General features: G+C 43.8%; 1 protein-coding gene across 3 annotated transcripts in view; it reads right to left on the minus strand.

The window, feature by feature from the left end:
• Positions 1 to 20,166, minus strand: part of mcu (mitochondrial calcium uniporter) — a gene marked incomplete at its 5' end in the record, with an annotated part of 57,807 nt that extends 37,641 nt beyond the window's left edge. For all 3 annotated transcript variants that reach the window (XR_013772443.1, XM_079280230.1, XM_079280229.1), the window contains one exon: positions 20,050 to 20,166. Coding sequence is in view for 2 of the 3 variants with exons in the window: in XM_079280230.1 (XP_079136356.1) it covers positions 20,050 to 20,166 (117 nt within the window). The remainder of the gene's footprint in view (positions 1 to 20,049) is intronic.
• Positions 20,167 to 24,264: the final 4,098 nt, after the last annotated feature.

Below are 24,264 nucleotides of genomic sequence, written 5' to 3' on the forward strand. Positions count from 1 at the left end.
CCAGCTGGACCTCCTCCCATGAGACATCAACAGATGCCCATGCTGTCACCAGGACCATGGGGAGGTTCAGGGTATAGCCAAGATACATAGATGGTTGCCATGTGATCCCTTACAGCAGAGATATCGAGGTGAAGGGGAGATATGGTAAGGTGTCAAACATTTTTTGTAGATCCACATTTAGAATAGTTTTCAGTAAAGGTGCGACTCACAATTTTTGAGATTTAATGACGTCATGATAAACCACAACTAGACTTGCTAACTCTAGAAATTGAGAAATATACGGGAGCTCTAACTAACATGAGCCGAGTGTTGTTTCCTCAGGTGACAAACGCAGAAGCAGCAGCTGACGAAAGGAAGCAGGCTGATGTGTCACCAGGCAGTCTGGTGTGGATAAAAGTCCACAAACGCAAGTGGAGTGAACCAAGGTGGACCGGTCCATGGGAGGTAGTATTGGCAACTTGACACCACCTCACTCACTGTGCAGCAGCGAAGGTAACAAGTGTGACACTCGCAGAGACAGGAGTGAACATCAGACAGGAAAATTTGAAGTTAAAGACACCTCAAAAGAGGGTTTAGACAGTACTGACAATGACGTTTCCCCCACAGTTTAAGCGAGGCCTTCCATTGGGAGACCCTAGCTTCAGTAGGTTATGGAAGCCTGTAATTATTTTATTCCTGAGTTCAGTAGCTTCCCTCTTAGTATGTGGAAATAACCACAGACAGGAACCAGATCACATGCATGACTACATCAGGATTCGACATTTAGCCTCAGTAGCTAATCAAACCGATCTTAGACCACGTAGAGAGGCTTCTCTGACGACACTCACCTATGAAAATGTAACTCTCACTCTTATGTTCAAAGAAGGTACAACATCAACGGTCCAGTTCGACTTCTGTGAAGTCGTTTCCGGTCCCAGGTATGAACACATCTACGGGTGGATGACCAAAACCGTGTGCATCATAACTGACGAGTGTGGGCCTGCCACACATAAGTATGGGAAGCTGTTATCATATTATGCCTGTGATGTGTACAAAGGGGGTGGGTAGATGTAATCCTTTAAGACTTACCTAAATTGACTGACTGAGGACTTTACGTAATACAGGGAAAGGCTACTGATAGTCCTGCCCCACAAGGGCTCATTAGGATTATTGTTAAGCCTGTAAAAAGACCAGGTTCGACATACGACTGACGCAGAGAATGAGGTAAGGGGTGGAAACTGAAATGGCAGATGGGAATTTATGGTGGGTACAATATACGGCTTCAAGTCAGTAGTACAGATTGTATTGTGTGTTCAGGACCGAGCAACCCCTAGCAACACCAGTTCCTTCAAGATTCAGACTCCTAAGTCCTGAATTAGTTGTATTTTAACTCTGTTTACTGATGACACTTTGCCCCTCCAACACACTTGTCAGAGGCTGCACTGGCATTACCCACCTGTAGAATATAATACCCCACCTCTGTTCAAGGTTTCAGAGGGTCCATTTGATTGTATAGCCTCAGATACAGCTATGGGGCCCAATGTAGGCAGTATTATTGAAGCAAATTGTAGCAACAGTCACCTATATCTTGCCTGTCACTGATGCAACTTATGGAGAACTCATCTCTCCACGCCCACATGCTAACAGAAGATCCAAAAGAGATGCCGGCGGCCCGAAGGGGGCCTTTGATGACCAAGTGTACATAAGATGTCATAAGACTGCCAAGGGGGGTGTCTAATGACTTTCAAGCCAGAAATCAAATAGCAGCAGATTTAGAATCTGTTTTCTCTCAGAGGGTGATGATTAATAAAAATGTCGATTGGATCAACTACATTTACTATAACCAACAGCGTTTAGTAAACTTCACCAGTGACGCCATATCAGGACTGCATGCACAGCTGGCGAAGACTAGTTTAATGACCTTGCAGAACAGAATGGCATTAGATATGATTTAGCAGAGAAAAGTGGCGTGTGCCAGATGTTTGGGTCTGCGTGCTGCACTTTCATTCCAAATAACACAGCTCCTGATGGATCGGTGACCAGGGCTCTGGAGGGACTGACAGCACTCAGCCAAGAGCTAGCAGACAACTCTGGTGTCACGAATCCATTCACCGACTGGTTGGGAAGTATGCTTAGCCAGTGAAAACATACATTTTTGGCAATCGTAATTATTCTGTGTGCTGTCATCATAGACCGCCTAGTTGTCTGTGGATGGGGGTTCCCGTGCATCCGTGGACCTCTACAGGGGTTTATTGTTTCACCGATGAGCCAGACACCAGTCCAGGCAACCAGTTATGTGACGAGGATGAGGACGAATTGGAGCTTCTGATGGCCACAGTCTAGATGAGGCCACCAGAGGGACTTCACGAGCGGTTCCTGACCATCCAGATGGACTTCTAAAACATCCAGTGAGATGTTGGAAGTTTGGAAAATAGACGGATTGTTTTGGATGAGTATTTGGAGATTAAATTTTTTGTTTAATTGGGTTATAAAGGGATTTTAGGGTGGAAAAGATTAAGAAATGTAATTTTGTCACGTGTAAAAGAACAGTCAAGGCTTCTCAGTATGTGTTCTCTAGCCTACAGACTGTATCCTGATCCTGCCAGCCCCAAGACGTGGAAGGCAGTGACTCTCAACGCACTCTATCTTGAAACGAACTGAACAGAAATACTTGAAATGATATCTGTGTGCATGAATTCTTTGCCTCGGTTTAGATAGATAGGGAGCCTTTCCCTGGATTGAGTAGGGGGGAGGTCTCCAGGGACATTTGAATAACTAACTACATTTGAGTAGCTAACTCACAGTGAACTGTGAGTTAGGGGGGAATTGTAAGAAATTTGAGTAAAAAACTGTAGTTAGTAGATATAATAAAAGTGTTTAATAATTCATAATTAATAATTCATAGTTAGTCATAATCATAAGGGTTTTGAGAATGCATAATTAAGATAAACATAAGCATAAACATACATGCAGAAGCATGAAGCTTCTGCCAAGTTGCAGAAGTTTAACTTTCATACTGAAGGATTATTATAGAAGGGGTTAAAACGTAACTGACGGTCATTGAATGTGTTAGACTCAGGGGCAGACAGCCGAATACACTCCTGGAAGTTAGCCAATAGGAATCGAGATAAATGGAGAGGAGGTGTTATCGAACAGATGTGGGAGGTTTAATTTAAGCCTTTTTCCTCTCTCGTGTCATGGCTCTCGGAGGACGGACGTGTTTTTCACCTGAGAAGCTGAGTTGAGGTTTTTTGCAAATGGGGTTTTATTGTTTTAATATGTCATAGGAGTGTACACTCCAATGTGTAACTGTAATCGTGCTTACATCAGTGGAATTAAATTCCTTATAATTGTAAACCAGTTTTGGTAGCGTTATTGATGCAGCGTGTCGACGGCACAAAGCCGGCCACATGGCTGGCTCCGGCCTCCCCTTTGTTATGAGGTAAAAATACTACCGTAACACTGTATAAATAAATAGCCGTGATAAATTGTCATATTGGAACAGAAAATGGTACATTTTATCTTCAGTCAATACCAACATTCTGTGTTTAAACATTTATGTATAAACACGCCGACACAGCCATAATTGTATATATTAGGCAAAACATAGCTTCCACTCAGTATTCCCAAACTAAGTGGCCTTAATTCTACATTGCCAGCAGAAAAGCAATGAGCCCTGTATTCACAACAGGAAGCTTTTTGCTTCCAAGAGTCAGCCGCTGCATGAGCACAAAAGACAACCGCACCTTGTCTGCACACCGTGTCGCTGCAGTTAAGTCCAACTCAGGCTGTGCAACCATCAGCACATCTCCAGTAACACCACTTCTTTTGGCCTCCTGATGAATGAGTCCGGAGACTGGCTTCCTAAAACTGCAGCTCAGCTTTAACTTCAAGTTGAGCCAGTACTGTAACTGTAGTCCAGTGGTTCCCAGCTGATGTTGTAGTTCTTTCTTTACACTGTGATCTGTAGGCTTTAGCTGCTAACTTTATCTTCTGAATCCGTTTTCACTGTTGAGGCAGTTTGACATTCTGCATATATCGTTCAAGCGCATATTGTAGACCCTCGTGGCTGCTTTTCTATGAATTCGTATCATCGTTTCTTACACATATTAGACCATATTTCTTCAGGGAGTGCAGTTAGTGACAGCGTGTGCTCCATGGTAGCTCTGACAGCTTGGCGGAGTAGCAGCGAAGAGTCAATTCCATTCCCCCGGCAGGGAAGTGAAAAGGTCAGTCAACAAGATAGAGTGAGAGACAGAGGCAGAGAGAGACAGAGGCAGAGAGACAGAGAGTGAGAGATAGAGACAGAGAGAGTGAGAGACAGGCAGAGAGACAGAGAGTGAGAGACAGAGACAGAGACAGAGAGAGTGAGAGACAGAGACAGAGAGAGTGAGAGACAGGCAGAGAGACAGAGAGTGAGAGACAGAGACAGGAGAGAGTGAGAGACAGGCAGAGAGACAGAGACAGAGAGTGAGAGACAGAGACAGAGACAGAGAGAGTGAGAGACAGGCAGAGAGACAGAGAGTGAGAGACAGAGACAGAGAGACAGACGGAGAGAGATGCAAATCGGCGTAAACAGCAGTTATTTATTTGCCTCCACCTGCGGTTTTTGAGTGATTACGATGATAAATAAATGTAAATAAATAATGCATAGATTGTTGATGCGTTCCGTTACTTTTTCTCTACCACCGAACTAGGGGTGTAACGGTTCACAAAACTCACGGTTGGGTTCGGTACGGTACAGTGGAGCCACGGTTCGGTACAGTAGAAAAATATAAATGGTAGAGAAATGTACTTTATTTTAAAATATATTTATTCATTACAACTAACATCATAAAGTTATTCTTTGACTTTGAACAATGATGGAACTATACCTGAGTGACCCATCTTCTGGGGTGTCTTCTTAGCAACACATAAGCATAAAAAACTAAAACTGCTCCTTAATGTTATGTAGTATTGTTACTTACATCTTGCAAAAGAGATTTTTAATCTCAATGGGACTACCTGGTTAAATAAAGGTTTAAAATATATATATATATCTATATTTTATTTTTTATTTTTTTTTCGGTTCGTCATGCGTACCGAAATGTGAGCCTCGTACCGAACGATTCAATACGAATACACGTACCGTTACACCCCTACACCGAACCGATGGAAATCCCCCGTCAGAAACTCATGTGCACACTTTGACTCTCACAAATACATACTATAAAATCGATTCTGAGGCGAATATCATCACTGGTGCAGGGAATGTAATGCAAAAACCAATCCCCAGTCTAAAATATTTATTATTTTCTAAACCACAAATCTGGTGAGCCCCAGAAATGATCACGCGAACACCCTGAGAGGTGAGAACCACTGCTGTAGTCCTCCACACCAATAAAATGTGTATGGGCCTGTCATCTGTCTCTGGTGGAACTGAGGATAGGGTTAGCGGTTTCCCATAAGGGCAGGTTCATATGTTCATAAGAGGACGTATGTAAGATGTGTAGGAGGCAGCAGGTCTGAAAGCAGGCAGTGATTTTGCCCATCTATATCAACAGCAACACATCATGTAAGTGTGTTTGTGACGAACCCCAGTCCTTTTCTGCCAATCTGTCCGCCATGTTTTTTCAGGGGGTCGTTAAGCCCCGACTGCTACTGCTGCCTCCTAATTGATGGGGCCTAAGGGCCGGGTCATAACAACACATAGACCGATCAATTTTACTACAACTGTAGAATGTTTATCAGCCGGTTAAGAATCACATTTACATTTCAAAGATTCAGCGTGATTGTAGGAGTCAAGGGCTACAGGATAACCCACCACAACACTTGACTGAAGGGCCTTTCACCTGCAGTGTGTCCTTCTTAAACCGGCTCATTATATTGCACACTTGATTTGTGGGCATTGTGAGGTTGTATGTCATTTCCACTGCACATATCAGGAGGTAACTGGGCTGACCTGCAGTGTCATGGCCCTGCTTATGAGCTGCTGTATGTTAGATATTATTAATGCAAATGGAACGCGCTGTGCTGCTCCTTCACATCAAACATTTCCCATGAGCAAGGCACCTATAGTGAAGCATCACTGAGGGCTTCGACCAATCGCTATAACCTTTGATGACTTTTTTAATTTTTTTTACTGCAGTTTCATCGAAGCAAACCTACCTGTCAAACGCTTAACTGCCATGCTTACATTACAGGTGCTGATCACGGTTCACGGTTTTGACACATGACCCTCCCATCTTGCTCTGTTTTTCAGTACAGCAGTGGTCTCGTATAGCTTTTGCTCCACCAGAATCTAAGAGAGCACAGTAGCCATTAATCTGACACTCCCTCAGACATCCTAAATGTATTGTGATGTATTGTGATGTCAGTTGAACGCAGGGTTCGGAGAGTTATGGGGGGAAAGGGACAATAGAGCGACAGACAAACTGCAGAAACGAGACCGTGTGCATTTTTCACCCACTGGGTTTTTGTGACAATTGCAAAATAAGCGAAACATTGAGCAGCAGCAACTCTCTTCAATTCATATTTGACAAAATAACAATTTATATTCAATTTTGCATGAGAGGAAGTATAAATTTGAAGGAAAGCCTCAAAGACAATTCAATAATTCAAGCCTTGAATGAACAGTGCCTGTGCACCGCAGCGTTACACTTATTCCAAAGAGGCGACTGAACGGAGGTGAAGAGTGCAGGACGGTAACCCTATAGCCGCGTTGTGAGGGAGGCTTTCTACCGAGTGCAGGTCTGCACAGGGAACTGTACCGTATCCTGCCAGAAGAGACGATGTCAAGAAAGACTTTTTTGCATAAGAATCAGAGAACAGGAGACAATGAGATGAACAACCTTCAATTCTCTGTTGGAAGAAAAAGGAGATTTTCAGTGTGCAAAGTGTTACCCAGGCAACAGCAGCACCAGGACCTTTGAAAGGCTCCATAAACCTGTATGTTTACTTATCCTCTCACCTTAAAACCAAACTCCACCTGCACTTTGTTGCCTTGGTTTCTGGCAAGGAGAATTTCTCACGTCTCCCTAATGTCTGTGTAACATATCTGGATTTACAAGACAGCTTAATACACTGGAAGCTTAGAAATGTTGCCTCAGGCAGCAAACAAAAGAAAGCCTCGTCATTGTGTTGCTATTACACCTGTCGAAAAGGGAGATACTCTTAACCTACTCTACAACTCTCACACCCCTGATTTTTTCTCCCCCCCCAACATCGCCTTCCTTCCCATCCAGTGCATGTCCAGGTTAGGCTTTCCCCAGGGTTCCCCTCAGGACCTGGGTTGATGACGGCTCTGGCAGTGCGAGTTGAAAGCTCAGCTGGAGGTACTCCACTGATCTGCTCTGCTGCTGAGCTCAGCCCCTTCTGCCTCCTCGCTGCTCAACTACTTTCCCTGGGAAAACAACAACCAGGCTGATACCTGCTAACTGTCTGGCTGAAAGACAAGCATTTGGTTTCCATGCAGCGGGTGTACGGAGGAATAAGTCGGACGGTAACCGTTCTCTGACAAGCAGATAATTGTCTTCTGTCTGCGAATAACAGAGAAGTTATTGGGCTCTGGTGCAGATGAGCAAAACACCACAGAAGAGACACAAACAACTGGGTCAGAGAGAAGTGTCAGAGAGAAGCAAAATGAGTTTCATCTAAAGCCACTGGAACGGCAAACCAGCCCCGCCCATATCAATACCACGGAGACCACATTAGCAGAACAGGGTAACAACTGAAGTGAAAACATTCAAATAATTAAATATAGCTGCCACATGCTGGCCATGTGGCCACTTTCACATACTTTAAGAGCAACCTAATGGAGCACATTTATAGCGAGGCACGTGACTCACACAGGCTGCCAGTCGGTCATGAGATTCCAGTGCAATACAAAAAGCCTCAGATGCTCCTACTCTCAGAGAATCAATCTGCGTTTGAGTCTGGCTGTCTGTGCATGTGGGTGGTATTAAGCGAGACCGAATGACGTAAACTTCACAAACAATGGTTTGCAGCAGCCTATTTCATGTCGTTTCCCAAGCAAACCGGGGAAGCTGCTGCTGCAGTATTTGGAGTCGACTCAGACATCTGCAACCAGAAGAGAGGAACAAACTTGTTCTAATTTGGCTTCCTCAGACTGCTGTGGCAACACTGTCCCGACAATACGGAATGTAAATACATACTTTTTGCCAAACTCGCACAGAATCCTCTGCTCCTCAGCGGCTCGGCTCTCTGATCACACAGCCCACAGACGACCGTCTCCATGAAATACATTTTCCAACAAAGTCTCCTCCCCACCATCTCCTCAGTTCCTATTTATAGAACGTTGGGGCACTAGCTGGCTGGCAAAGGATGCGTAACCGTGTAGTGAGAATGGAAATGTCTCGTATCTCCACACTGCTCGTCTTTCTGCTCACAGCTTTGTTTCAAATCAAAGGCTTTGAACAGGCGTTCACACAAACAGCTGACAAACAATCCCCAGTCGCACATGAGAAAGCAGCTTTTATGTGTGTGAAGTCGTGAGGAGCTTGCGTGAGTTTCAAGCTGATGCAAGGCCCGCAGGTTATGCACTCACATCCGATGCAAAGACAGCAGCGTGAAGACAGCGGGGTCTCTGTGGTCCGTTGCTTTTTGACCGCCCTGTGTGGAATGAGGACGAGAGAACCACGGGCGTGTGAGGTCAACAGCTTCTTCCTCCGTCTCAAGCAGGAAAAGGGTGTAAGGCAAGTGTGTGTACATGCAAAAGCACATGAAGGAAAATGAATAAATAAAGATCTGAGCTGGACTAGTACAGCTAGAGCACACATGCAGTCTCATCCTATTAAGAGAGCAACAAAGAGGCCTCCATCTCAGTGCCTTTAAAGAAACAGTCACAGTCTGAAAACACTCAATAACGCAGATAGCGCTAATTAGCATGAGCCTACACGAGTGTCATGCTTATTACTACCACACTGCAGTCGTACCATAAAGGAGGAGCTCCGGCAAACAGCATGGCGTTAACCCAATGACCGAGAACAGTTATGGCCGTCGGCTTTCATTAACAAAATCAGTCACTCTCAATGACTGCTAACGAGACCACGGGTCACCATCATTTAAATCAAACGTTACCATATCTGTAGTGCTGCTGCTGTTACTGGATCTCTCCCTTTGATGGATGCCCTGCTACCGCTGTGAGTCAAGAGTTAAATGCTCTTTTAATCCAAAAGAAGCATTTCAAAATCTTCCATGTCAGGCTGTCACATCACCTCATCAACAAAAGATTACAGGAGCAGAGCTATTTACATAAGCAATTTACTTACTGCCCTGCTTCCCGGAGGTGAAATGAGCAGAGACAAGACGTCGTCTCTCACACACATCTTCCCCTCGAAGTGCTTTCTGACTTTCAAATACAAAAAGGCAGAACACCGCTCTATAAGGCAAGGCACAGTGTTTTAGAATAGCACGTGATGGACTGGTCATTGTGAAGTTGGGTGAAATGACAATATATTTGTGAGAAAATATATTTAGGAAGTTAAAAAGATTCTTCTGTACATTTTATAATGGACGTAGTAATTCCTTTACTGCAGTATCTCTGATTGCATTAGGTCAATGTGGTTCAACTCGACATGATCAGCAGTGAGTAAACTCGTTGTACAGTCATGTTACAGCATTTAGAGTAGAAATAGAAACTGAATGCCGCTATGAATCATTTCTCTCATGACGTATAGCTGTTGTGTGACAAAAAAGCATCCGAGTTTAAATCACTCTGTGTCGGTGAATGGAAAGCTGAGAAAATACAGCAGCACATTCAGTCTACTGCAATACTACATCAATATATCGGACATATAACTCAGGCCTGGCAATGCTTGCCAAAAAAAAAAAAAGTATAGGATCTAATAGGATTATCTGGTCAATACCTCCAGTCCACAAAGAAATATAGAATACCATTAAAATGATAGAGGATCCAGAGTGATGAGGCAGCAATTATCCACCATCACCACCCCCCCCCCCCCCCCCCCACTATACCGCATATCTGACCCCTCCCCACCTCTCCCATACAACCTCAGCTGAGCTCTCTGAAACAGACATGCTTATTCCACGTGTGTCTCCGGGCCACTGATCCACTACTGATATAGAAGTTAATTAAAAGAGACAAGGCTCAATGCTCAGACCCCTGATTCATTTAAAACTAGCAGTTAAGTAGTCAGAGGAGACCGGCCACCTATCAAGAGGAAAGCTATTAGTATCTTCGCCTTGCAGGAGCAGCAAAAAGCTGTACATGCACACCAAAAAGCACTCAGCTCGGGTCGCAATCGAGCTTGTTGTAGAGTGTTTGTCTCCCTGGTCCAGCGAATCATTACAAATAACACAATGGGACTTGAGGGCTTAGAGTCCATTGTTTGGCGGAGATGTGCATATTTGTTTGTTTTCTCCATGGTGAATCCCCCGTGTGCTTGTGTCTATGTCGGCACTGCTACAACCTGGGTAATTTCAGCGCAAACAAACTTGGCGCCAGGCCGAACAGAGAGTCTTGCTTTCTGTGGCTCTTTGACTCCCAAGCATGTGCTCGGAGTCTGACCAATCTCACGTCCCTCCTGGTTGCGTAATGAGGTTGTCACAAGCATCATTCAGAAAACACAGGCAGAGTGCATGGCTGGAAAGGCGATTTGGAAAATTGAAGAGGGACAATACAGGAACAGTTTTGTGAGTCAGCAAAAAAGGGGACTCGAAGTGACATCAGTTGGTTGTGGGCGGCAGACATCCCCATTTCCTGCCACGACTTTTCAGGCCACATGTCGTCTTTGAGCAGCTGCCAAGCAACCACTTATTTCTGTGTGCCTATACTGCAACACAGTTATTTCACATTTAAAAGACCCCTCCACCTGTTCTTTTGTTATGAGCGTGCTGAATTCTCATGATCGAGGGCATGTAAACCCATAGTCAAAGCACCACCTACAGTCAATTTTGTAATGAACACTAGCCTGGGATCAGGATCATTTGATAGTGCTGATAGTGTTCAAGCCTTGTGCCTTGAATGTGTTCCCTTCCTCATAAAACAATTGAAAAGTAGCTAGCAGGGTAATTCTCCCTACCTTCACTGGTGCAATACTATTACTTGGCATGTTTTTGCCACCAGTGTGAAAATAGCATAAAACTGTAGCAAAGAAGTTTAGCACGTGCGTCCTCAAGTGTGTGCACAAATTAATCCTCCCTAATTAATCATTAGGGGTTAAAAAAAATCCACAGTGACGTTAAACCACATTTCTAGAAATTGTGGAGAAGGTAAAACAAGATGATGCTACGATAACTTTTTTAGTCATTGTACATCTTTGGAATTTTATTTGATGGAGAGAATGTATGATTTCCACTAAAATACCCTTTTACCCTTCAAGGAGACATGAGACAAAGCTGCTTGCTTCATTGATTTGCTTTGGCACAAAGCGGGGAGTATATATGTATTTTTACACAAACCCTAATGTGACGGCTGTAACGAATGCCTGCCAACCACCAAAGACAGCAAAGTGAGCCGATGCTAAACAGAAACAACAAACGGCAGCCGGCTTGGCAACAGGCCTCGCTAAGCTGCCGTGGAGAGAGATTTCCTCTCAAGTCAACACACACGTCTCCCGCTAACCACAGTGACCTCAACACAAGGATGATGTCACAGCCATCCACACATCCTGTTTAACCGTGACCAGCAGAGCACTCTTCTCCCTGGTAAACTTACACCAGTATGTCTCACAAAGTAGATGAAGTCTGAAATGTCTGCAGATTTCCCTCCAGCAGAGCAGCCTCATCCGTCCACAGAGATCCACTAGCTTTATCAGGGGACACACCGGCCCGTACTCTCCAATCAGCGGGCCTACAAATGTGTCACGCCCTCCTTCCATTAACCCAATACGGCCATCCAGCAGGAACAAAAGGACTACTTACGAGCTTGTGTGTGTGTGTGTGTGTGTCTGAAAGCGACCGGTTTAGTTGTTTGTGCACTATATTTGGCTTTCAAGGTTCTTCTGTTATGTTTGGTTAAATATTAACCGAATGGGGAAGAAATATATTACTTATTCCTCCAGCCGGGTGACTTATATGCGTGCGCAAATAATTTACAGAGTAATTATACTCAAAGTGTTGTCAGAGATGCTAAATGCTTCTGCTTCACCATCATATACGATCAATCTCATTAGATGTATTCTTCTAAAAACTGGTGGCCATTATACCCAGAAATTGGCAGTTCTCGATCAAGCATGTTTCACCTACGCATCTACGAATTTAAAACAGGGTAAATGTCTTTCAGAGTGAAACTCCAATTTCCAAGTGAGTTGTGCTAGTTTGACAAATACAATACTCCTTTCGGTTGTGCCGGCGGTGAGATGTGGTAGAGCTGTAATGAGAAGCAGCCCAGTGAAAGAGGTGAGACTGAGGCCGAGGGAATCCTCATATCACACAATCGCAACATTCCTCTCCACAACAACACAGCCATTCTTACTCCAGCAGCAGTCATTCATACGTAATGTTACCAATTACAATTACGAGCTGTCTCGCTGTTGACAGCTGAGCCAGTTTCTCTTCTCTTGCCACCATGATTCTCCTCTTGCTGCACTTCCCTGATATGATCGTTTCCTACTTTAAACTTGGGATGCACCCATAATGACATCGGCCGATACTGACTCAAATCGAGCATCGGTGTCAAAGGAGCCGATCTATTTTGTTGAATTCTATGTATGTATACTAGTATATACAATATATGAGGGGGTTTTAAATCCTGTTTAAGTTTTCACCATTTTGTTGCTGCTTGAAAAGGTTTACACTTTAATTGAATTCCTGTTCATTTTGAATATTTTTTACCAAGTTGCTGGTGTACAATTTATTATCTTAATAATGAATAACAATTCAAAAAATGGATATCTATGTGTTTTTGTGTTCCATTTTGTTAGGAGAGCAATATTCACATATCAAAGAATGATTCAGTCACTTCCACACAGTGAGGCGTATAGCTTATTAATTAAACACTGCTAACTGACATGTACTCTGCATCAACTGATCCAGGTGTCACTATCGGTATCGGGACAGAAAAAGTCAGATTGGTGCATCCCTAGTCTAAACAGCACAATTGTAATTTACGGGTCCGTCAGATATACTGTGCCATACCGTTTTAAATTCAAAAAAGCAGCGCAATGTAGATACGTGGGAGCCGTTCATGGGTTCATAGAATAAAGCTCTATAGTGGGGCTGATATGAGAAGCTCACCACACAATCATCAGATTGCGTTTTTTACTTTCATTAGTACATAAAGTCTATCTAATCTTGACTCAATGTATCGGCTTTCCCAGAGAATGTATATCTGCAGCTTAGAGAAGTTTCAATGGCTTAATTGTCACAACCCACTGTGTCAATGTCCCTGCACTCAGCCAGCAGCCGCCCTACACTGTCTGCCGCTTGTATTAATTCACCATGAACTTGAATAAACAAGGGTACAAACAATCAATACTTCCTGAAGGAGAGTTCGACCCCCTCTCTTGCTAATTAGCAGCGTATTGGAGAGTCTTGATATTTTGCAGGGCGGAGTTCTGTCAAACTGAACTCTGCAAAGAAAGCAAGGGAGGCAAATGCTTCTCGTCCCCTTTCTCGCTGAAATGAACGAGGAGAGGATTTTGGTGCGTCGATAGGAATACATCTGTAGAAATGTAGAAAAACCACACAATTACTCTCATGTAAGATATTACCTTTCTCGCATAATGGTTGTTTTGAATTCAAGGTTATCGTTCTTTTAAGGTTCTCTGGCCTGCAGATATAACCGACTCCCTGCCCCTCATGTTCTTTTTTGACCACGGTTTTATGGAAACTACATGTTACAATACAATAAATGAATAGAACATGCTCTACAAGTCCATAGAAGCCTACAACAACACAAGTAGTACATACAACTGCAAAATGAATACCGTATGGAATACAGCACTACACAAAACTGTTCTGCCAGCAGAAATGCAATACTTATAGTACGGCAATACTTAATAGACGCGGTGCTTGTCACAGTGTGGCGGAGACTAACTGCTCTGGACCCACAAAAAAGGACAGCAGAACCACCTCAATCAGGAAATGCTTTCACATAACTGCCACACATTCTTTGACATATCATCTGGGACAAGCTGACCTTCATGCGAGCCAAATCTGCCCCGTCTCATTCACACTGCTCATTTGGACCCGGTATGGCCACAGACTAGTTTCGTTGTCACAATAATGAACCACTATCTCGCATCTAAATGGCGTGAAAGTGAAAGGCTGTGCTGCTGGTGGCCTTCGGGTACTACTCACCGGGTCGCCCTCCCTGGCGGAGGATGCCACCAGCGCACCATCCCGGAGATGAGAGGGAGGTAACCAAGCGTTGCCTCCATCCATCATCACATTACACACGTTGGCCTAGTTTAGTGTCCTTTTCAGACTGGAGACACGCTGGGCCACACAGAAAACATGGGAAGCAGCTAATCAGTATACGCCAACGGCAGAACTTCACCAGTCATTTGCCACGTCAAGGGTGAAATCCCATCCAGAGCACTAATGAGGACTTTGTCCATCACAATAGTCTTGTCCATTTACAGAGCTACAGCATCTCTATAATGAACAGCAGATTACAGACGCATGTGGCCCCCAAAGCTTCGCAAGGAGTCAAAGCATTAGAATAATAACTGTACCGTGTATACAAAGAAGGAGTCGGTTGGGGTTGCAGCAGCCAGGGTACCAATACTGAACCTGTTCACCTTCCAGAACAGTTCCTTTTCGACCGCAGGGCAAACAGCTGGTGAGCGTGAGAAAGGTTACCGTGTCGAGCAGGTGCTGCAATGTGATGGACTCGGAGAGCACAGGGAAATCAGAAGAAGAAAGCGCATGGGGAAACAGGACACGCTCTTGCATATGTCTGGAGATCGAGCAGAGCCTACAAAAAGCAAGCAGCACAGAGAGTTTTGCTCCCTATGGCCATGAATCAGATGAAAAGATGCAGTCTAAGAGCAACAAAATCCACAGCTGTTCGTGGGGCATGTGTGAATACCTGCAGCAGAAGCTGTTTTGCCATGAGATGTTGTAATGTGATTATCGTCACTATACAACAACAAAGTTGTCTTAAATTTGAGCTACTTATTTCCCCAAGAACCACTCTATGTCAACACTGAACGCTCAACCATCTCTCAGACCTGGCAACCTAATTGCATTGGAAACAGTGAGAAAGATGATGAAAACTGTAGCAAAATGTAAAAAAAAAAAGAAATAATAAATAAATAAATAAAAAGGCTGCAGCAGAACAAACGCACCCGTCTCGGTTTCCTGCCAGGTCAGCCGTACAACACCCAGACACTGGAAATGACTCTGGCTGGTGCTCGAGCTGACAGGTTCTCTGTCAGAAACACAGAAACTAAAGCCGTCAGCATTTCACCACTGTACTAAAATGACAAAACACACTCGTCATTCTGTACGATGGTCAAACTATTGGTGGCATTTTCACGACACTGCCATGACTTACCCAGTTTCATTAAGGCCAAGTAGCCAGTTACACAGAAGTACAGACTAGTTCCAGACAACTTCCAAACGTGTTCCAAATGAATTGTCAGAATATTAAATGTCGACAGCGTCGTGTTACCGCCCTGCTTTGAGGTTGCGTGCTTAACGTACCAGCCAAGTTGTCTAAAAGAGCAGAATTTTGCTTCAACTATAGTTAATGTTCATTTTGAAACGTTTTCTGTATCATTTTTCCTCACAATAATACTTCGCGACTGTTTTCTTTTAATTAGGAACCCAAGAATGGTGGGTTACACAGCAGGCTTGTGATGATGATCAAATGATTAATTTCTGCATGTTTACTATAAGTCCACCTTTCACCTTACCTTCTTTCCTCATCCCGCCACCCACGCACAAACAAATGAGAGCAAACAGCAGTACTGTAAAGGACACGCAGCTTTACGAACAAAACAGGATCTGAGGAAATGAGGCCGTGTTGCTACACGGCCTCATTTCTTCAGATCGTGTTTTGGGGAAAGCATTGCCCATGCAAAAAAAAAACACAAAAAGTATAGGGTCACAGCTTGTGACGAATTCCAGATTTTACTGGCCACCGAAGTCCTCCAGAAGGGCAAACGCATCAAGGAAAATGCACTTGTTCTGTATCTGGACATTGGTCCAATATGCCTGGCTGGCGAAACAAGATTGGTTGTCTCTCTATTTCCTGTTCATTGCTCTGCAGCCCACTATCTAAAACCAATTCAAACACTGAGGAGGAGGGCAGTCACTTGTGGACTGAACCACTCAGTTGTTGGTGGGGATAGACGTGAAACTGGCTAAAAGATGAGTTACACTGTGATGTTTCTGAATGAATATCTGCATGATTATTGATCCACGACAATAGTGATGTCTCATTCAACCTTTTCAACAACAATAATCTACACTATTTCTGTTGTATGGTATTATATTCCTGATCTTATTTAGTCATGCTGATAGCTCTCTCTTTTATATATGATCCTGACCTAAATGTCATGTTCTTTTCCTTGTCCATAAGTCTAAAGATGACCACACTGGTTTGGTTCTTCACGTCTTTTACTGTAAAGTGAAAAAGCACTTCATAAAGCAGTTTCAGACTGTACAGTCGTAGGTAGAGGTGTCACTTTACCCAAGCCAGTTCATACTGTATGCTAATGTGGAACATGTTAGCATGTAAAGAGCAGTAGGAGGAACATGGCATATGGCCAGAATGTAAAATCCAGTAACGAAGCAATCATTTTCGTAATCATACCTTTGACGGACTGAAATTCTATCGTCTCACTTCGCCTAAGCAGGAGTGCATGAAACCCCGCAGGAAAACGATCAATTTTCTCACCCACAACAGAAAACCCTCTAAGTTGCACTTCATGCCCATTAAAAATTCCTCTGAGTACAGATAGTAATCCAACATCAATGAAAAGATGGAACAGCGAGCTTATCAACGTTCCTTTCCATTACGGTACCAGACATGAAATGATAAGATACGCGATCATCATAAACCAGCTTCAGAGTTCAAATGCCATCACTTATTTTCCCATACAGGAGCGGTTCATACACCGGTCAATCATCAGGCCCTAAAGTGGAAAATGTAAAAATGACTTCGCCTTGACCAAGTAAACGACGGCTAAAGTTACATGTCATTCATCCTGTCGGAGCCATGAGCTAGGTCTGGATATTATAAACGTATATATCGGGAGCCGATCTCAGGTTGACCACGGGTGGCCGTGTGTATTAGTGTGGCAGGTAATTGATATATGGGGCACAGACAGGTAATGATGCATGGGTGACCGGGAGATCACGCGGATTTTACCCAGACACAAAGGTAGACCAGGAAGATAAGTTCTATCACATTGTATTATCATCTGCAAACTCGAATTAAACGGGAACCTCACCCAAAAGTGAAAGAGCCTGGAGTCTCTTTGTTGAAGCGAGTAAGGAAGAGGATATTCTCCCGCACCCAGCCGAGTGGCTAGTTGCAGGAATCAGTCACGATGCATCCTTTCATGTCAAAACCTTCAGTCCTCCATTCAATATGCATTACACATTCATGAAAGAGCCTGTGTGGACAGGTTTATCAATCATTCAGCCATCTTATCACACTTATAACAGACAACATGCCGACAGTCAGTCTCTTATCACACTAATCCGGATCATTTCAGTACTGCGCCTGTGACGGCAGCGGGGATTAATTAGTTTACTCCTACACTGATTGGATTAAAAGCCAGGAGCGGCCTCGACCCCCTGGCCTCTAACACAACAGCCACCAACTGCTCAGCTTCAATGAACAAGTCGCCTTAAAAAGAAAGAACTTGATGAATTGATTTCACTTTTACTTTTAGCTCAACCTATATTTTAGACACAACATATTGCAATATTAACTCGGCGGGCTTATCCTACAGAAAACCCAACTTCAACCTTTGATTTGTAGCCTTTTTACAAGCACTGTTGATTCGCAATGACTCAACTCGCCTGCCGCACTTCAAGACAGCAGCATTTTACACGACAGCTGACTCAATAGTAATCTGGTGCAGGTTAAATGTCAGCCTTGAACCCCACGGACTGCTTCGCAACCCTGGAGAGTTGACCGATATCTGCCGCAGCACGTTATTGAAGCGGCAGTCGGAGCCGATAGTCTGCTCGCTGCCCGAAATGAAGCTCGAGACAGCATATCTTACATGTCCCGCTAACAGAAACTACACGCTGAATGGAAACTCATGAGGACGCGTCCCACTGCAGCTTTATAGACACAAGTCTAGAAAACAGAGCGTTCCCACTCTGCGGTGAAGGACAGTGAATACAGAAGCGTGGCTGTCACACGGTCACAGGCCCACGTTAGGAGCTGCAGCAGCAACGCTTCGATGGACAAAGACACAATATGACAGGCAAACAAAACTACAACCTGTGCAGGCTGAAATAAAATGAAAATGTGTTAGGGCCACGTCTGCTGAGACACAGTGAGCTGCAACTCACCCCGTTTAATCATTGACGGTTTAAATAGGCCCACGTATTGTAGAAGAGGGGAGAATATTACCTCTCCACGGGGGGTAATTGTAATAGTTCACAGTGGCCAACAGCACCATGGGGACAGTGTGGAGATGTGGACCAAGTGAGTCTATTCTGAGCTACTTAAACTCCAGGCTGGCCTGGATCACAGGATGGGGAGCCTCATTTCATTTCACATGGGCTGTGAAGTGTGTGAAGTGTTTGTGTAACGGAGGCGGGAGTAAGAGAGGGAAAACACGACAACGAGTGAAAGGATATCTCAAGACAAATAGAGTCAGAAAAAGGAGGGGGGGAAAAATAGATGTAAAAGAAAACTCACAAAACATCACAGCAGCATTTGACAGCGAAGGAGACGTCCTGCCATGTGCTGAAACGACTTCCTCATTCTTGCGTATTCAAGTCCATCCTGTACCTCACACCTCCCTCCTCAGGCAGCTGCCGTAAAGGCTCAGACTTTGAGGCAGTGGGTCACAGGGGCAGGAACAAGATGTGCAACCACATTTGTTGCAAACGCATTCATGCTGTGGTTATTGTGAGCTTTTGTTTTAAGGTTTCGTGCTCTGCTACAGTGGCCTGGAGGACCCTGCATGGGTCTGCAGGAAAACCCAGGATCTCCCAGCAAAATGGGGAAACACCCACAGGGAGGGGAGAAACAGCGGGCTGGCTGGAGAGTCTGACATCATCCGAGTGTGGGCTTTCAATGTTTCTGCAAAGTCTCATATGTGTTTGAGTGCATGAACAAACAGTGAGTATCTCTATCACCCCCCTCGCTCGGCACAACTGTAGTTTTCCTCTGTAGCTATGGACAGACCTTCATTATCTTGAGTTTCTGCTGCTGCTGCACCCCACACACACACACACACACACACACACACACACACACAACGCTGCAGCGCACACACCATGTAGAAGCAGAGCGATGAGGGGGAAGCATCGGTCATGGGCTGTCATCCAACCAGACCTTCCCGAAGCTGCAGCCCTCTGCTGCTTCACGTCAAACACGCTTATAGCTAAAAGCACACAAAGAATAAGACACCCATCCCCTTTCCGTCGTTAATCAGGCCGATCCCAACATCTACTGCAGAAACAATCCCACATCTTAAATGGGATCGCATTCAAATCCACACACAACAACCAGAACAGCACTGGCTGGAGAGAGACAAATATATATATGCCTGCAAAGTTGAAGGACACGAGAGATATGAGGCATTGTGTGAACGCGGGGCAGTGTCTGAAGGCTAGTTACAGTAAACTGCGGGGCAGCGCCAGTGGGGTGTTGATGGGCTTCAAAAAAAAAAAAAAATCTGCATTGCCTCTGTGTAAAGCTCGATAGGTCCCACCGTGGATTAAAACAACCACACCACACCGGGTCATGATACATATCATGACTCGTCTAGTGCCTCACCTCTTCCTGAAGCGCAATCGGAAGAAAAGACATGAACGGAAAATCTTGAGGCTAGTTAGCTTTACTTCCTTAGCCAGCCCAGCCGCCACCGCCGCCGCGTTCTCTCTCCGGTCCAGCCCGCCTGCCCCGGTCCTACACCGCTCTCTCTCTCTCCCCCCCCCCGTGCGCACAGACGTCCTGGGACTTACCGGTCTTATGTGCTGATGGTGTCGCTGTGAAGAGACAACAAGTGCAGGGAGGCTGCCGGCCCCCGCTCCGCTGCTCCGGGACAACAGGAGCACCGATCTGCACACTTTCGCAGCCATCTCTGTAGTGAAAACCTCGCCGGGAAGGAGACTGCTGCGGGCGGACCGAGACGCACCGAAGGGAAGAGGGAGGGTGGTGGGCGGGTTTGCGGGGCTGGACTACGGCTTCGTACACATGCCCAGTGTTGCACCAGTATGCAAAGACAAACCACTTTCGTGCCGGCTAAATCCAAACAAGCATGCACAGACTGCATGTCATTTGTCGCACCGACAAAAAAACAAAAACAAAACATAACTCAGCCTCTGTATTGCAGGTCACGAAAGTGTGATTGTCATACAAGATTGTACATTAATCACAAGTGTGCACACATGTGGCAGTGAACAAAAGGACAGTGGCCTAAAATGGTGTATTTGAAAGGACAATGAGTCAACGTGTATTTACACCGCATTTCAGGTCACTAAATATAATATTAAATACAAAGTGAAATAAAAATGAAATCAGGGTTCCTGTTTCAACACCGTCTTCCTGTTTCAACACCTTATCTACAATCTCTATGTCAGTGGGAGAATTGCAAGATACATGAGATGAACCCAACAGTTATGTGATATATGTGGTATTGTTATATGAAACAGCTGGAGAAAAAAAGCAGGCCTTCCCTCAGTAGCCTATTGGGTACCACAGGCACAGCTGTCACTCCCAGTAGTAAGAGATCAAAACACACCGCTGCAAACTCAGTATTGAGTTACTTTTTCAGTTTACATTTTTTTAAATCCCTAATGAATTATTACAGGGATTGCTACAAAAAAAACGTACAAACTTAAACTCCAGAGCAATATCTGTCTATTCAAAAAAAGTGATCAGGTGCATACCCACTTGCTGAACTGCATCCACAACAAAACTTGGCACTTACAGAGCTGACTTACACTTAAAAGGTTTACAACTATCTTGAAAGACACAGGCAATATAACTTCTAAATATGTTAGGCGACATCGTGGCAGACATTGCTGTCACTGTCCCCACCACCTATTCCTCGACAACCATGTCTAATATTAGCTCGTCCTTCAGTCACTCTTGTGTATATGTCCCAAAAGAGCAGCATACAGGATCACATATAATTGCAATGATCTGCAGTGACTTTTAAACAGCATGGGCTACTGCCTGATGTACAAGCATTTTTTCGGTGTGTTTCTCCCAAAATGGCAGATCATGAGGGTGAGCAGTCAAGTATGATGCATTTTGTTTTCTCCAGAATCAGTCAACCACTGCAAATGTAGGTAATAGGAGTGTTAATGGGTCCGTTGGGTCAATGAATGTCAAGGAGACTCAGTGGAATAACATGTTCTCCTTAATCTTTGTCGTATCGTACCGCCTGCCACACCTGTATTGGTCAAGGGAGAAACCAGACAGCATATCCAACAGTAACTCTTGAATTGTTGATATACAAAGGCAAACACATTTTGTAACTTTTACTGTATGATTCATACGATAACATGCCTTCATATCATGGCTCAAGCTTTAGAGACTAAGAAATGCACAAATAAGAAATATGATGAAATCAATTTGGTTGTTTTGTTGTTGTTTGTGCTTGTCTTCTGTTTGTTTGTGAAACGCAGTAGTAATATGTCACTGCTCCAGAACTCATCCCAGTTCCTTCTGTACTTCTTCAGGTGCAGTGCATCGAGCTGTGTGGGCGATGCAATTTAAATGCAAATTCACAGCCATGGACACAGCCTCGAGGCGGCATCGATTCTCAAAGCAAATCTTTGTGTGGTGCCAAATACTACCAGGCACTGGTTTACATAAACGTTTACTGTATACTGCTGTAAGTGTACTATGACAGTGTGCATGTGCATGTGCTATGCCAGCACTGCAAACAAGAGAAGCTGCAGTAAGGTGAAAAGATTCCATCAAGTCATTTAAGATATGTGAGGTTTTGCATGATTTACAACATTAAATCAGTGTAATCAGCTCACAAAAAGAAGCTATGCAAAGGGCAATTACTTATATCAGACCTCAATATCACAGTTTGTTGGATCCCGATTTGAGCTACATAATAAATGATTACAGCAGTTGGATTCTGTTCAATTTTCCTCTTGCTACTTTTCATGGGCAAAAAAGTTATGAAAAACACAAACAATCCGTCTAAATACAGTACTAACTGCATGACTATTGTTGTATAAAATATAAAAATGAAATCAGCAATTTCCCAGCATAAAGATCGACAGTAACAGTGCAGATACACAACAATACGATTAAACACTGGTGGCACCAATATTCAACTAGTAAAATAACGAGAGCAATTCCCAATTATATTCCAGTTAATTGTAGTCAGACACTGATTTTAAATTCAAATTGTGTCTCATGAATTATACTCCAAATGTATTAATGTTCTAAATGATGCAATCAGGCCAATAGGAGCATGGCAAATTTACATGAATCTACATTTATGTCATTCAAATGTAATCTTTGCTGACACTAATTCTTTTTCACAGACTGTGAAAACAGAACTGCACCCACATCTCAGAAATCGCTGAATTGAGCACGAAAAGAGGTGTGCACATGTGTGTGTGTGCGTGCATGTCTGTGCATGCATGCCTGAAATGTCTCCTAGCAGCATAAAATAGCCCCTCCCATGGGTCTATGAAAAAGGCAATGCCCAAAGCAAGCATGCATGGGTGTGTAACTATTTCATCACACCACCAATCATATACTACGTCTTGTAAACACAGGCCTAATCAGGCAGTGTATGCTGCCTTTCTTTTTTCTTGCTTCCTCTTACACATATGAGGGCTCACAGACACCACACAGCAATACGACGACTGAAACTTGAGCCTTTTGTCTGCAAGTCTTAACTTGAGCCATCTTTCACCATTATATAGTGGTACAGCTTGTGGATCAAGTTTCACCGTAGTTTTCATTCTACAAAGCAGCTCAGCTGCGGAAAGATATTGGTTGCACAGAAACACAGAAGCTAGCACTCCCGTGTGGATTTACAAGTGTCTTCTTAATGTAGCACTCAAGAGTGAGACACCCTCGTCGAGTAAACACAAGTCACTGTAGCAACACTGTCATTATGTACTAAAACAGTTGAGCAGAAGAGGCTCTTCCGTATGCCTGTCTTATCACCTGTGCCACCTTTGCACCGCCACAATAGCAGGATGGATGTAATCGGAATGAAATGCTGTTGTTAGGATTACCGTTGCGATGCAACACGAAGACTGCAGGGTAAGCAGTTACCTTATATGCATAACCTTCAACCCCAAATAAAGTCAGACAAATGGGAAGCACCGAGTGGAAACTTCAGTATGAGAAAGCGGTGGTCTCATTTAAGGTTTACACCTCAGTTAGTTGATGCCTAACTTCTAATAAGCCAGGACACTGAACCCTACACCATGAAAATTCAATATGAAATTTCAATAGTTGACATTAACATATTGTGTGGCCCTTTTGATGAATTGCTTGCATGAATGAACCCTGCACTGGAGGACTCCAGGCACAGTTAAGTATTCTCCCTTATTAAAAAAGGAGGACGAGAGAGAGAGAGAGAGATATTCAAATGTCTTTAATAGAAGATGGTGGAAAAAGACAAAGAGATTAGTAAAGACAATGATTTGTAACACGGTAAGCAGAGATATTCGTTGTGATTTATGTATTTTATATATTTGTGCTGTTCTATCAAGATCAATGATTGCCTAAACTTCTCTGACACTTCACTGAAAACAGTAACATATGAAGCAGCTATAAAAATAGCAAACAAGCTCACAGAAAACTGCAGATGCATCCTGACCTTTTTGACCACAGGCCCATTTGTTATTGTGACAGGTGTATCGATTGAGCAATATATCCCATTCATCACCACATGTTATGCCTAAATGCAAAAGAAAATCATATTCTCTTTGAATTTCATGTTTATAAACATTCTGGAGAAGTTAATCTACCAAAGTGGGATGACGTTAACAGAATTCTGTTGTTATAAACAGCATGCCAAATGAGGAGTCTCAGACACCGAGCAAAGAAGGTGCATGGCTGTTTCTAATGTGCCTCCTCCTGCTTTTAAAACTCAAGAAATGTGCATTCACTGCTGAAAAGCATTGTATTATATCTTTACTTTATTCATAACCTCATTAACATTAATATGGTTACATTAAGCTGACATT

The sequence above is a fragment of the Melanostigma gelatinosum genome (assembly GCF_949748355.1).
Source record: "Melanostigma gelatinosum genome assembly, chromosome: 12".
NCBI classification, from domain to species: Eukaryota; Metazoa; Chordata; class Actinopteri; order Perciformes; family Zoarcidae; genus Melanostigma; species Melanostigma gelatinosum.